General features: G+C 41.7%; 1 protein-coding gene across 2 annotated transcripts in view; it reads right to left on the bottom strand.

Moving 5' to 3' along the window:
- Positions 1-15,957, bottom strand: part of ABHD5 (abhydrolase domain containing 5, lysophosphatidic acid acyltransferase) — a 35,558-nt gene extending 19,601 nt beyond the window's left edge. Inside the window, exons 1-3 of one of the 2 annotated variants that reach the window (XM_079713274.1) lie at positions 15,878-15,939; positions 9,823-9,873; positions 688-773 (exon numbers count right to left, since the gene is read on the bottom strand). In XM_079713274.1, the coding sequence (XP_079569400.1) occupies positions 688-773; positions 9,823-9,873; positions 15,878-15,924 (184 nt within the window). In that variant the 5' untranslated portion in view covers positions 15,925-15,939. Of the gene's footprint in view, positions 1-687; positions 774-9,822; positions 9,874-15,877 lie in introns of both variants that reach the window. The other variant, XM_079713273.1, reaches the window with a different exon arrangement.
- Positions 15,958-16,388: the final 431 nt, after the last annotated feature.

The raw sequence follows: 16,388 nt of genomic DNA, 5'->3' as shown, positions 1-16,388 counted from the left end.
CTGTGACACCTACAGCCTGCTCTCAGAGCAGTCTGCGGACCTCTGGTGAGCCAGAGATCCTTTCAGGAGGTCTCAGGAGGTCAAAACTATTTTCATAACAATCTAAGACTTTATTTGCCTTTTTCACTCTCATTCTCTGATGGGTATACAGTGGAGTTTTCCAGAGGTCACATGATAAGTGATTACCAACAGTCTGAATGCAGAAGCAGATATGAGAATCCAGCTGCCTTAGTTAAGCCAGGTATTATAGAGGTGTAAACTTGTAAACAATGTTACTCTTTTCACTACATTTGTTTAGAAAGCAGTTATTTTTAGAAAACATATTATTTATTTTAACCTGCAATGGGTTTATTACTATTGTTTTAAAATAAATTAATAAGTTGACATATCTTAAATTATTCAGTTTTAATTTTTAATACAGTAAATATTGATAGCTATAACCTCTAAACAAAGTTCCTTGGGGTACTTCCTAATTTAAGAGTATAAAAGGGACTCAAGACCAAAAAGTTTGAGAACCCTTGCCTTCTTCCCACATTTACACACTTACTGATGACATGTAAAAGGAAAAAAAGTTCTTTTGCCGACAACTAACACACCACAGAATCTGATCTTCAGTTTCAAGGTGATGCTTTATATTGGCCCTATTTTAGTAAATGGCTCAGTTAACTTATAAGAAGAAAACCTTACATTTCAAAATTTTCTCTTCAGCTTCTTTAAGGTGTGATGTTGACGTAGGGCACCATGTGGGAAGCCAACCAGTTAGCCATCCTGACCTGCAGCATCAAAAACAAAATACAAATAAGTGAGTTAATGCTCTTCTCAACTCCCAACTGTTACATAGAGAGAAGAAAAGCAGAATAGAAAGATTACTATCTGTGTGAGGAGGAAGCTATCTATCTGTATGTGACAAATTCACCTAATAGGTACAAAGCATTGTGATAAAGTACTGGGATACAGATACCTTCAACCTGAGAACCTACAAGTAGATCTCCACGTCCATCTTACCTTCATGGATAGTCAGATTCCACATAATCAAGCAGAGACTAAAAATGGGCAGAACAAGAAAAGACAAAAAAGGCCTTCCCCCACCCCACTGCAAGACAGTTTCTTATCAGGGTGGAAGTACAAAAAAGTTAAAGACCATGAGTACGATCATTTCAATGGCAGGTTCACAGCAAGTACAAAATATACCTACTATGAGGGCTGAGAGAAGAGACATCTTATTAAAATATGAGATTTTTTTTAAAGCTTCAAATCTCATGGTTAAGTGTAGAACATACCCCTAGTACAAATGCAGAGGACGGGCCCATGTCCAATCTACCTAGCATGAACCGGTTAACTTTTGAAAGCTTTGGATTCCAGCAAACAGTAGATGATAAGAAGGCCCCAGGCATCTGGCAGAAGACAGCGAAACAAAGAGAACAAGGAAGCAGGCCTTGCGCAAGAGGAGACAAAAGGCATAGGGAGGCTGGAACTGACACACTTTGCTCGTAGCCAACCAAGGAGAGGGTGAGCCTTCAACTCCTGGTCTAGCAGACCCCAGGCATATCCTAACAATCTGAGATAATGCAGGGCATTAGCAGTCATCTGACAGTTAGCAAGCGCTCAGCATATGGCCAGTATCACTTAAAGTGAGAACTTTATCAAAGAGAAAATGAATTAAAGAAGAAGAGAAACCAACTACTGCAGATTCCAGATGAGAGGTAAGAGCCAGAACGAAGGCTTTGGCAACAGGGATGGAGACAAGAAGATGAGGAATATTTAAAAATAAAACAGGCTAAGGGTACAAACTTACAACTAGGAGATGAGTAAGTTCTGGAGATCTAATGCACGGCATAGTGATTATAGTCAACAATACTGTATTGTAGACTTCAAAATTGCTAAGAGACTAGATCTTAAATGTTCTTACTTCAAAAAAAAAAGATAATTATGTGAAGTGGTAGAGGTGTTAGCTAAAGCTATTGTGGGAATCATATTGCAATATATAACTGTAAAATCAACACATTGTACACCTGGAACTTATACAATGTTATATGTTAATTATATCTCAATTTAAAAAATAAATAAAGCAAAGAAAAAACTAATGGAAGAAATAGGTGACTCAACAACTGTAATACATGATAGAATTAATTCACTCTGCAGTTATTTATCGAGCACTTACTATCTTTGAGAAACTATTCTACTCACTTGGGGCATATCAGTTACCAAACAGAGGTAAGAGTGATTAATTCTCCCTTAAGGGATTAGAGTTGCTTTTGGACTGGATCTTCACAGATAAACAGGATACTTCAAAAATGAGGTGGGACCTCCCTGGTGGTCCAGTGGCTAAGACTCCACGCTCCCAATGCAGGGGGCCCAGGTTCAATCCCTGGTCAGGGAACTAGATCCCACATGACGCAACTAAGAGTTCGCACGCCACAACTAAAGATCCTGCGTGCTGCAACTAAGACCTGATGCAGCCAAAAAGAAAAGCTGGAGTGGTGGTTCAGGCATTCCCAGGGAAGGAAAGGGCATGAGCACATGCACAGAAAGAAGTATATCATGCGTGTTGTGAGGTAACAAGGGCACTGTTTCCGATAGCAAATCACCACAAATTTGGTGGCTTCAAGCAACAGAAATTTATTCTATCACACTTCTGGAGACCTGAAGTCTGAAATCAGCATCACTGGGCTGAAACCCAGGTGTCAGCAGGGCCACACTCCCATTAGAGGCTCTAAGGGAAAACCCTTTCCTAGTCTCTTCTGGGTCTGGTGTCTGCTGGTATTCCTCACCCTGTGGCAGCGTCACTCCAGTTATCTGTGCCCCTTACCACAGTGCCGTCCCTCTTCTCCATACGACATGTAGAAACCTTCAATAAACAGTAGTTGATATTATACTGATGACAACAATAACAATGGTTCACTAATACTTATGAGGCATAAAATAGGAGTTTTATATAAGGTTCAGAGGGAGTTCAAAGATAAGAACTGACAAAGAATCGTCATTTTGCATCACTCCTTGCCTCGAAGGTAAGGCTACTTCTGGTTGACCTACAATGGGAAACTCAGCCTTTTACTTGACACTCTAATATCATTTTTGTTATTTCTTATTCTCTATCCTCTAGACATACAACATTCTCTGTCCTCTTGCTTCCTGGCCCTGAATATCCTTGGAATATGCCTCTCCCTTATTTGCATGATTCATTATACTTCTTACCAACCTCAGATTAGATTCCATTTCCCCTTTGCCCACATACCCAAAGAGAATTAGATCAAGGTGACACAATGGCACTCTGTACTCAAGCTCTATTTTCTTAATTCTCAAGGTGTGTCATCAAGTTCATATTTACTCATCAGTATCCTCACCTAACTATAAGATCCTTGAAGGTAAGGACTCATTGCATTCTCGGTTTCTATCCCAATACCTACCATATTAATATGCATTCATGCTATGAATGAATAAAGTTATTGCTTCATCCGAGGTGTACTGGTTGCAATGAATTACAAGCAGATGATAGCGAAGCTCTCCATCTTAACATACAATTGGATTACAGAGATGTATGCATATATGTCAAAATTTAACAAATGAACACATAAAACTTTAGCGTTTCATCATAATAAAATTTTATACCAAAAAAAAAAAAAAGGTAAAACAGTCTGGATTTGATAATTGGTTATAAAGAAGGTATAATAGAGGATTCCCAGGCTTCTGTCTGAGGTGCCACTAATGACAGAGAACACATGAATAAGAATAGCTGTGAATAGAGAAATGTGCTAAGTTTTGAATGGGTTGATATAGCATCTACCTTTTCTAAGCTTTGTAGGCTCATCCTACTGCATTTCTCTTCCCTGTAGAATTTCTCTGGGCATTATGCATAACAGGCGCTCAATAAATAATGTTTGCCGAATGATAAGTCACTCACAATCCAAGGTACTCTCAGTCCAAGCTACACCCATTTTACAGATGTGAACACTGAGGTTCAGAAACGTTAAGGACCAGGCCCAGGAGTATTCAGCTACTAAGTGACATAAGCAGAGATGTGACCTGAATTCTGAGTGACTTCAAAACACTTTTTTTCTCAGGTGACTATCTTCCTTAAAATGTCTGAGGAGTTGTCATTACCTACAGAATAAAATCACATTCCTTAAATCTGCACAGAAGATGCTTTACAATCCATCCACAGGTTACTTCGCCCCATCTTGTCTTTACACATTGTACTTTTCAATACCTCATAACTCCCAAAATTTCATGTTATTTTATGCCTCTATGGCTTTTCCCTCTGCCCAGAATACCTTGTCTTTTCTGAGATACTGTCCCTGATCCTGATGCCAAGAGCACAGGTGATTAGTCAGTCCTCTGGCCCTTGTTACAGGTATAGTTACTATTGCTGTGGTTACTTGTCTACTATTTATCTGCCCTACTGCACTCTGAGCACAGTGAATACTAAACCCACGTTAAAAGTCATTCTTAGGGCTTCCCTGGTGGCGCAGTGGTTGAGAATCTGCCTGCTAATGCAGGGGGCACAGGTTCGAGCCCTGGTCTGGGAGGATCCCACATGCCGCGGAGCAACTAGGCCTGTGAGCCACAACTACTGAGCCTGCGCGTCTGGAGCCTGTGCTCCGCAAAAAGAGAGGCCGCGATAGTGAGAGGCCCGCGCACCGCGATGAAGAGTGGCCCCCACTTGCCACAACTAGAGAAAGCCCTCGCACAGAAACTAAGACCCAACACAGCAAAAATAAATAAATTAATTAATAAACTACTACCCCCAACATCTTCTTAAAAAAAAAAAAGTTATTCTTATATTGCCAGTGCCAAACACACTAACCGGCTTGTGGCCATGTGAGTGCCTGGTAACTGTGTGTGTGAAATGAAGGCCTTGGTCAAAAGAAATACAAGAAGCGGATGGAGGAAGGCAAATGAGGTTCATTTCTATAGGCAGAGAGCACTTACAGTTCCACTAGTTCTTTATTAGGCGACAGGATATGGGCAAGATGCGGGCTTGAAACCCCCAAAACAAAACAAACAAATGTCAATGCAAAAAGATCAGTCAAGAAAAGGGTAATCAACAGAATGAACAATTTACGAAGGTGATGAGAAGCAGTGTAACTCACACTTTTTCTCATATATATAAATTTTTCCTTTTTATCTGCTAGTCAACTTTCTTCTTGTCTCTTTATCTTCAGATATAAAAACTTCCTAGTAAGGTCCACAAGTAAGCATGTATATATGTATGTATGCACATACACACACACACACAAACACAGGATTAAAGGACAGGACTATAAGCAGATGTATTTGGTCAGGTTTTCATGGCATGTGGGTTATACTACGGAGATACTATGTGGAAAAAAAGAATGTGGGGGCTCCAGTTCAAGATGGAAGATCCTGATCTCACCTCCTCCACAGTCACACTGAAATCTACAGCTACATATTCAACAATTTCCTCTGACAATAACCTAAAAACTGGCAGAGCAAGGCCCTCCACATCACCCAAACCAGAGAGAAACCACATGGAAGCAGGTGGGAAAGGCTGAGATGCAATCTCACCATAAACCCCACCCTGGTGCAGCGACCCACAGTCAGGAGGGAACTCAAAACCCAGAGCTTCTCCCTGAGGAGCGAAGGGCTCATAACCCACATTGGGCACCCCGATTTTTAAGACTGGCAGCTGAAAGATGAGCCCCCAAAATGTCTGGCTTTGAAGACCAATGGGGCTCAAGCCCATGAAATACATGGGGTGTGGCAAATCGAGGAATGGCTCTTAAAGGGCTTGTGTGCAGACTCACCTGCACTCACCAGCACAGAAGCAGCCCTTTGAAAGCACCCGGGCTTTACGTGAAAGAGACTAATTTCCTAATTGTAAAGCAATGGCCGAAGGAGCAGGGGCCTGCTGGGATGCTCTCCAGGGATGGAGACTGGTGGACACCGTCTTCCTGCTCCCCCTCTGCCATTTTACGATTGGTGACCCAGTTTTTATGTTTGCTACCCAGAGGACACCCCTTGTTCACCTGGCTCTGGCAGTCAGAGGGGCTTGTGTTCCTGGGTCCCATGGGACTGTAACAAGCAGAGAGACAGTTCTTGGCAGACTGCCACTCTCAGGACACCGCACAGACAGTTGACTGAAACACATCCCTAGTCTCTCTGACAAAGTGGCCTATTTATTTGTCCAGGAGTTTTGGCCTTAGAAGCAGGTTTCTGGTTTGGCACACATTAACGACTACAGAGGTGCTTTCATGGAACAGAGGCTGGGGAATGCCATTTTGCACTCACCCTCTGCCTTGCTATAGCTCACCAATATCTCCCAGAAAGGAGCTTGTACACTCCTCTGGAGCCCTGATTTGTGTGACTGCTGCCCAGGCGACGCCTCCAAACCTGGTTGCCAGAGGTGGAAAATGGGTAAAATGGGTGAAGGGGGTCAAAAGGTAAGAGCTTCCAGTTACAAATAAAGTAAGTCATGGGGATGTAATGTACAGCACGGTGACTATAGTTGATACTGTACTGCGTATCTGAAAGTTGCTAAGAGAGTAAATCTAAAAAGTTCAGTTCACAAGAAAAAAATTCTGTAACTATGCATGGTTACCTAGACTTACTGGGATGATCATTTTGCAATATATAAAACTATCAAATCATTATATTATACCCCTGAAACAAATATATGGTATATGTCAATTATGCCTCAATAATAAAAAAAAGAATGATAGAACAGAAGATCCATAATAGCCTACATTATAATAAGGCTCTAGTCTAATGTTCTCTGCTGCCAGTTTCAAATCTTTTGAATTAACAGGAGATAAGACCTCTAGGCATATCTGACAAATGTTACCTGTAACTTATTATCAAGGTATCAAGATAATGGAAAACATTACTACTATTAGTTTATGGTAAATATATAAACTATTTACAAATTATCAAGGAAAAACAACTCAAGCCTTCAGCAATGAAATTTTCAATTTATTCAACAATTTTTTCAATTGTTGAAAACAGCAGTTTAACGGGCAACTAAAAGGAAAGAATCTCATGATCTTTGGAGCTTAAAATAAAAAAAGTCCTTGACAACATGGTTATCAATGTCTATGTTCGGTCACAAATATATGAACTAGTACCAACAGGAATTTACTTACAACTCAATCTCATCAAGTTTTTTCAACAAATATCTCTCAAATAATAGCACAATCCCTGGTCAAAGAGAATCAGAGATCAGTACAACAACAAATAAAAGTGAAATGAACTATAACCTATTACTGTTCCCACTTACATCATAGACATGCTGGGGCAGAGAAAACGCAAATGCAATCTTTGTTTCAGTCTTCAAAAAAAATAATATTAAAAAAAAATTCAGTCTCTGAATACCTACTATGCACAAGGCACTAGAGTTTAAAATGTGATATATCAGCCGGTAATACAGGACTCATGCCTACCTCCACCTATTTACCACTCATCACAAAACCTACTTTCAAAGGATAGGATTGTCTTGTCTATGCATTTTGCCTCTTAGTGATTGGCTTAACTCAAAGAGAAGGGGCAAAACAATGTTTTTATGTTTGCAAGGCTACTGTATTACATTAAAAATTAGGGCTCTTCAACCACAAGAGGCACCAATACTCTCCAAGTTTTTACAGCAGCTTTTTCATCAAAGTAGATAATTTTTTTTAAGTGGAGCTTTTCTAAAGTATATTTAAACTGAAAAATCTATATTTAACAAAACATAGTAAAATATTTTATTTTCACTGTTAACGGAACTGTAAAGATACCTCTCTCCCCTAAGCCACGATAATGTTTCTATCTAATCAGTTTTTGCCTTAACCAGATGACAATGTTTTATATAAACTGCCTTTACTTCTTTCTTAGAGTTATTCTACAGGATTGTTAGCACATAGTAGGTCCAAAGGAACATTTTTAAAGAGTGAAAAGCAAGGGTCTATCTTTTCCACCCTTTAGGTTATCACCCTTTGTTCACTGAGTTCCCACACCTTAGCTTGCAACCTCTATTGCTTCAACCCTCTGAAACAGCGATCCCCAACCTGTTTGGCACCAGGGACCAGTTTCATGGAAGACAATTTTTCCACGGACTGGGTGGTGGGGGGCTGTTCGGGCGGTAATGTGAGCAATGAGGAGCGGCAGATGAAACTCCGCTCACTGGTCCACCACTCACCTCCTGCTGTGCGGTACAGGTCCGCAGCCCGGGTGTTGGGGACCCCTGCTCTAAAACACCCATCCAACCTCACTTCCTGTCTTTGGGGTAAAATGACCTCATCTTCAAAGAAACCCTCTGCCTCTTCCACAGAATCTCCTATGCCATTCAGCGTTGTTCTGCATTTCTAGGCTTCGTGTGTGGAAGACTGCAACTAAGCACATGAGATTGGAAGTAAGGACACAGACTGAAGTTTGTCAGATATCCAGCCATACTTCTGAGGTCACAAAAACCAAAGTAAAAATTAAATTTACCATGGCCACAATACAGTGAACAAGATACAGGGCTGCCTCCTCAGAACTTTGGAAAATACACAGAAAAGCAAAAATTAACTTCTCTAATTTATTTAAGCAGATAAAAAATAAACACCATCATACATTGCTGAGGCCCTAACTTCAGAAGAGAAGAAAAGTGTCAGTCGCAATGTAAAGATAAGCCATTCACTACAGGAACTATATCTATCTATGGCATCAGGAAGGCTTACCAATGTGCACCAAAAGGTTTTCTACACTGTCCATTTGTTGAGAACTGACCTCATTAGGAAGGTTGATGATCTAAGCCCTAAGGCATCTTATCAAAAAACTAAATAATCTTGCTTTATAACCTGTAACAGATATAAGGAATCTTTTTAGTGAGCAGATTTCTGAAAGCTTTAAAACACTACACTAAAGGTGGCAACTGTAAGGAAGCCAAACAGGATGTGCTTAGCATATTAACAGAGTTTATTAACTTAAGAATGTGATTTTAAGTATCCTGAGTTTGAGAGATAAAACTGAATTTTTTTTCCCTTAACTTTTTTTTTTTAATTAATTTATTTTTGGCTGTGCTGGGTCTTTGTTGCTGCACGCAGGCTTTCTCTAGTTGCGGCAAGCAGGGGCTACTCTTTGTTGCGATGCACTGGCTTCTCATTGCGGTGGCTTCTCTTGTTGCAGAGCACGGGCTGCAGGCGCACGGGCTTCAGTAGTTGTGGCTCTAGGCGCATGGGCTTCAGTAGTTGTGGTGCACGGGCTTAGTTGCTCCGCGGCATGTGGGATCTTCCCGGACCAGGGATCGAACCCGTGTCCCCTGCATTGGCAGGCGGATTCTTAACCACTGCACCACCAGGGAAGTCCTCCCTTAACTCTCTATGTAATCTTTTGTTAAAAAAAATATCATTAACATTGTACTTGTATCCTAGGACATCAACATGTAAATTGGCTAATAATTCCTGTTTTGTTCTCTGACTATCTATAGTATTACTAAATCTGATTTGCACAATCTGTAAATATTGTGAAACAGTGAAAGAGGTTTCAAAGTATTCTGAAGAAAATATACAGAAGTCTGGTCAATTTCCACACACTCTTGGCCACTTAAATAACATTTCTAATTAGGTTATAAGTAAACAGGATTTCATTATATTACAATTTTGTTTAAAATGGCCTCCCTCCCTATACTGGTACTGTCAAGAGAGAAAAACTATGTTTATTACTGCTCTCTATAAGCTATTCTAAGCACTCTACGCACAGTAGTCTATCTCATTTAGAGAAACTATGAGGTTTTGATTTTATTATAAATATCCAAATTTATTAGACGTATGAATATACACGTTCCTCTGAAATAATTCCTCAACCAATGAATGACTGAAAACTTCCAAGCTGAAAATGATAACACACTTGGGCAAATAAAGACCTTCTTTCCTGGGAAATGACTTCTTAAATCCTATCCTGGAAAAGAGGAAGAAAAAAAAAATAGAGTATGTCTCACACAATCATAATTTAAGCGACTAATATGCCATTTTATTTTAAATAAATAATACTAGTGATTCAAATTATCATAACCATTAGACCAATGACAACACAGGCCCTCTAGTATATTTTAACACATTAATTAGCATTCTTTTAACTATTTTTCATTTCTAACCTGTAACTTTTACTTTTTTTACTATTATTTTTTAAGAAAATTTTATACAATTTTTAAACATTACTGTCCTAACCTGTGACTTTTAAAGACCTAGAGCTGGAGAATTGGTGTTTTAGACATAGCCACGTGCTGGTAATATTTTCCCCCAATTGTTTCCTACCTTCTTGCACACAGTAAACAAGCCATTCTAGAATCAGACACATCATCATCCAACATACATAATTAAAGAAACTACATGTGTACTTTTAGATTTACATTGTTTAATAAATCCAAGTGATATTTTGTGTTAATTCCAAAATAAGTTCATCCACTAGATAAAGAAAATAAAAACTAAAAACCCTAAGTCTCAAACTGAATAATAAGTTTTAATAAAATCATCTTTCTATATAATTTTTTTTTTATGATTCACAATCAGGAGTGAGAGATTATAGAACTGTGGAATCAGACTAAAAATCTAACTACACAATGTTTCTGAATGGCTATTATAAATAATACAGACTTTAAGGACTCATTCAGAGACACAGTTGATTCTGAAATGTATTATTCAGTGTTGTTTTTCCTAAGTGTACCATCCACGGGACTTTTTTTTTGCGGTACACGGGCCTCTCACTGTTGTGGCTTCTCCCATTGGGGAGCACAGGCTCCGGACGCGCAGGCTCAGTGGCTCACGGGCCCAGCCGCTCCGCGGCATGTGGGATCTTCCCAGACCGGGGCACGAACCCATGTCCCCTGCATTGGCAGGCGGACTCTCAACCACTGCGCCACCAGGGAAGCCCCTACACTCTTTTGTTAAGTTCTTTGTCATAGGAATGAAATCTGCATTTGCTGGTCTGTAATTGGCATTTTGGAGAATAGGCGAAACAGTGAAGCATGGTTCCCTGTTGGTTCATCCAAGGTCAAGGAGAAGAATCATATTCCCAACTCCTCCAATATAATTTAAGTTCATGATCCTAATGGCTCAAACTCGTCCTAGTCAAGTTCAAACTTTGAATTTCTTATGAATATATCTATTGATGTCCTTTGGATATTTTATGATTAAAAAATTTAAATCACAAACTGCAAAATGAATAATCAAGTACTAGGTTTTTGATCTTAATGTTTGTGTCAGCCTAAGTTTACAACAGCTGAAGTGTTTGATTCTTAAAAATGTATTGAAGCTTTCTATTTGTAAAGCCTCTTTAGGTTCTATCAGACATTTGAATAAGACAAAAGCTTTGTCCTCAATGAGCTGACAAAACAAACATAGAAAAACTATACTACAAGACATGGTGAAGATGCCATGAAGAAAGTTTTGGAAAATACCATGGACCTTTAGAGAAGGAACATCACAATCTGTTTTGGGTCAGAGAAAACAACTTGAACCAAGTCATGGGGAAATGGGAAGTGAGCAAGAAACATGTTTATGAAACAATGAAAGACACAGCTTGGCTAGAGCCCAGCGCACAGGGAGGAAATAAGACTCCAAAGACAGGAGCCATGCCGCCTGTAAAGGGCTCTGAAGTCAGGCTGAGGACATATAATAAAGCCACTGTGTGTGGCTGTGCTACAAGCAAGACTGTGCCTCTTGAGGGTGTGAAAGTTAACAAACAAATTACACTGAAAGCATAGGGACAGAACGTATTACTAAAGCCTGCAATAAATCAGAAAAGGGAGTAACCGGGATCTGAACCAGGTGGCCCCCAGGTGACAGTGGGAATGGAAAGGTGATGTTGCACTTAAAATCTACTGCACGTGGTAAAGGAGTTGGCATCTGGAGCAATGAAGGCAGGGGAGGGGGAGGGGAAGCCGGTGCCACAGTTCTTAATCTGGATGACCAGAAGAAACTAAATACCTAAGTGCCCTAACAAAAATAGGAAGTCAAGGGGAAAACTGAGCTTTTTGTATTGTTAGTTCAGGGGAAGGTGGTGCAAATGTGATTCTGGTCTGGACTTGTTACATTTGAGGAATCAGTTGCAAACATTTGCCACACAGTTAGAAACATCACTAGAGTACTGAAGAAGGCTCCATCCTGAGGAGATTTCAGCCCTCTCCACAGACAGGATAGTTAAAAGGAGTGTGAATAAACAAGGCAAAAATGAAAACATAGATGGAGACAGATTGCAGAATGACTCCATTTAGAGAATGGGGGGGGCAAATAAAACTAACTACTGATCTCAGGTAAGACAAGAAGCAAAATGTCAGAAGATGGCTCTTATCAGACATTCGCTAGAGTGTCTGATAAGAGTCTCAAAAGCGAGTAGCTATCTTTAGTGTCAAACACTAAAAAGGACCCAAGGAATGTAAGTATTGAGAAAAATAAAAGTCCACTGGGATGTGGCACTGAGAAGTTCTGTGATGTTTAAGAAGTCAGGAGGTAACGATTTGGAAAGGGGAGATGGCAACAGAGAGGAGCCACTTATCTTAGAAGTCTTTTAAAAGATAGGAGAGTGGACTTCTCTATCTTATTTCCAAGGCAAAGAAATACAGTAAAACTCTAATGAAATCCAGTAGTGCAAACCCACTGGAGGGGAAAAAAATCCCTTATTTATTACTATTTGATGATTTCCATGGTGTAAGTACTACCACCATGGCTGATTTCAAGATGCCAATGGTTGGCAAAATTCCTGAAAATTTAGTAATAACTCTGGACCACCACTGCAAACTGCTACTCTGTGGTCTACTCTGCAACTCAGCAATTCCGTGACAGCCTTCCTCTAAACTCAACTGATACTTAATTACTCTCTGGGACAACCTTGCAGCAATTCACAGATGTCTACACAGCTCTTGTTACATATTGCTTTCTCAACTGTATTACAACTGAAAAGGGTTAGATGTTGAAAGCCAAACGGCTCCCAGGCATGCCTGTCTTCACTAAGAAGGAAACAACAAGAATTATATACTCCAAAAAGCCTTCAGGTGACCTTTTTTATAATTGTTTCCTTTGTTAACGTCATCATCCCTTATAAATCTGAGATGTCTTGAGAATAGGGAACTTGATTCAAAGACTTCAGTTTTCCCACAATCCACTTGGCTCTTGGGATAGTTCTATTGTTGATTAACCAATTAAAAAAAATTTTAAGTGAGCTCTGTATCAATGAAGGATTAAATAATGAAGTGGAATAAGCAAAAGAAACATGAACCAAACATCCTAGTAAGCCCAATCGCGGTGAGAGGCAGCAGAGATATGTGAAAGCTCCTTAGACTAAATCCAGATACCTAGGGGGCTCCAATCCATCCCTGCTACTTGCTGGTGGGATGCTAGCAGCAGTCCCAGTTGCAGTTCCACCTGAAAAATGGGAACAGTAATACCCAGCACACAGGGTCAACCTTAAGGTTTAATACGAACACATTAGGGAACACCCAGCAGGAACAGGTACTTGCTTGGTACAGTTCATAATGCCATACCAGTTTGCACACTGGACATTGCTCAACTGTATTGCCAAGAGCACCAAGGAGGCCCACCTCTAACAAGGAACTGCAGCTGGTTAGCTGCTAAGGATAGTTTATAGTCTGCCCCAGTGACCTCCTGCTATCACCCAAAAGCACAAATTCCTTTCACGGTTGTGCCCTGGACTCCCAAGTCCCACAACAACATGGAGGCCAAAGAGTCCTCCTAAAAGCAATCTGAGAGCCAAAAATGTTGTGACAAAGGAGAGGGTAACAAGCTAACAGGTTCTGACTTGTATTCACACGGCCTGCAGCATCTTACCTTAACAAGGAAGTTCATCAACAAACCAAAATAATGGACTTATTCATCATATAAACAAAACTCAAGGGAAGAACCTAGTTTCTAATATTTCACAACTTTTCCCCTCTGTCATCTTTCCAAATACCCCCGTCTATTATGATACTTTATATTCCCTTCTGTCATTTAGTTTATGTTTCATATGCTAATTTCTCACGACATCTGAAATAGAATTGTTGTCAAAATATTAAACATATATGGGGGGTAGCACAGAAGTTTATTTACTTTCCAATCTGAATGACCGGCCTTGAGAAATACAGCAATAATGTTCATAGCAATTTAATTTTTCCACTAATTAACTGCTATTCATCTACTGCCAAGTGCATGAAGTTACAGGTGCAAAAGAATAATACAAACAGTATATTCGTATATCAAAAAGTTTCCCATTAGAACCCTCCTAAACTGTTGATGGGAACGTAAATTGGTGCAGCCACTATGAAAAATAGTATGGAGATTCCTTAAAAAGCTGAAAATAGAGCTACCATATGACCCAGCAATCCCACTCCTGGGCATATATCCAGAAAAGATGAAAACTCGAATTTGAAATGATACATGCACCCCGATGTTCACAGCAGCACTATTTACAACTGCTGGAAGACATGGAAGCAACCTAAACGTCCATCAACAGATGAATGGATAAAGAAAATGTGGTATATATATACATTGTGTCTGTGTATATACACAAACACACACACACACAATGGAATACTAGCCATAAAAACTAATGAAATACGAACGTTTGCAGCAACATGGCTGGACCTAGAGATTATCATACTAAGTGAACTAAATCAGAGGAAAACAACTATCACATGATACCACTTACACGTGGAATCTAAAAGAAAATGATACAGATGAACTAATTTACAAAACAGAAGCAGATTCAGACATAAAAGACAAACTTATTACCAAAAGGGAAGGGGGGAGGGATAAATTCGGAGTTTAGGATTACCAGCTACACACCACTATATATAAAATAGATAAACAACAGGACCTACTGTATGGCACAAGGAACTATATTCAGTATCTTGTAATAACCTATAGTGGAAAAAAATCTGAAAAGAATATGTGTGTGTGTGTGTATATATATATGTGTGTGTGTGTATATATATATGTGTGTATATATATATATATATATATATATATGCACTGAATCACTTTGCTATACACCTGAAACTAACACAACATAGTAAATCAACTGCACTTCAATAAAATAAAAAATTATTTAAAAAAAGCTTCCCGTTAGACATCTGTCCCCCCACTTCCATAAAGCTTCCTACACATATGTGTCTTCTGAGAAGCAAACGCACACATCTCTCCAGTAAGGCCAGAACACTTGGAAGCAAAGGAAGATCTCCATTTGAGAGATTACTGACTCTGAATTTGCTACCTGTATCGTGTTAATTTTCTTTCTATAATTAAACGTTCTCTGAAAGCTCAAGCCACAGACTCACTCCCCCAGCCCCTTTCCCCCGTTCTGGGCTCCTCCTTCCCCCGAGCCTCCCCTTCCCTCCCGCGGCTTCTGGGGTGAACCTGGGCTCGCCATCCAACACTGTCCCGAGGAAGCGCCGCCCCTTCCTCAGGCTCCCGAGACGCTCGGCCGGGTGGCATCTCGCCCCGGACTGGACCGAACACAGCGCGTACCTGAGGTCCGGAGCCGCGCTCGGAAAGTGGACAGAGTGACTCAGCCGTTTCCCGTGACTCGAGTCAGGTGCAGGGACGCCGGTCAGCACTCGCGGGCCGCGCTGGGGCAGGGCTGGGGTCCGCAGCCGTCTCTGCCCGGAAGGAGACCTCAGCGGACGACCAGCCCGGACTGAGTGCCGGGTCACCCCCGCCGCCCGCCCCGCCGAGCCGCTGACACGACCCCGCGGCGGCCCCTCCGCGCGGGGGTCAAGTGGCCTCCCGGCGCTGCCTGGGTCACACTCAGACCCGAAGGGCGCCCGCCGTGGGCAGAGCGAGGCCAGGGCTTCTCCTCCCGGCGCCGCGCGGATTCGCGCCGGGGCCGGACGACAGAGCCGCCGGGCGAGTTAAAGAGTCCTCGGCGCTGCCCGCGCGCCCGAGCCTGACGCAGCCCCCGCCGCACTTACTTCTCATTAGCGTCCGCAGAGTCCACCTCCACCTCCTCAGCCGCCATGGCCGCCGTCGCCACGCGAGCTCCCGGCCGCACTTCCAAGCCGGCTGACAGGCCGACTGGGGGACCGGGACCCGCCGCCGCCCTTAAGGCCGCCGCCAGCGTAGGCGTCAGCCGCCCCCTCGCGTGACCGGGCGGTGCGGCCGCGCGCCTGCGCGTGCCGGGCCATCCTGCCCCCATCCACCAGTCACGCATGCGTCCTTCCGTCCGACGTGCTCGGGTGTGGGCGCTAGGCGGGGCAGTCAACCTGGAGGAACCGAGACTCGCCCGGGAGAGTTAGGTGGTAACTAGCTTAAGTAATAACCGTGTTAATGCATCATCCGCTGATTGTCAGGTGCTGGGCACTGGACAGGCACCTAGCAGTTCCCTGGGGAATGAGGCGCGACCTTGCCCTGAAAGAGCCTATGTAGTATTCGATAGATGCTGCAATAGCGAATGGAAATGCTGTAATGGAGGAGCTGTGTGGC

The sequence above is a fragment of the Hyperoodon ampullatus genome, assembly GCF_949752795.1.
Source record: "Hyperoodon ampullatus genome assembly, chromosome: 10".
NCBI classification, from domain to species: domain Eukaryota; kingdom Metazoa; phylum Chordata; class Mammalia; order Artiodactyla; family Ziphiidae; genus Hyperoodon; species Hyperoodon ampullatus.
Note: the sequence above shows the minus strand (reverse complement) of the source record. Positions and strands in the feature narration are given on the sequence as shown.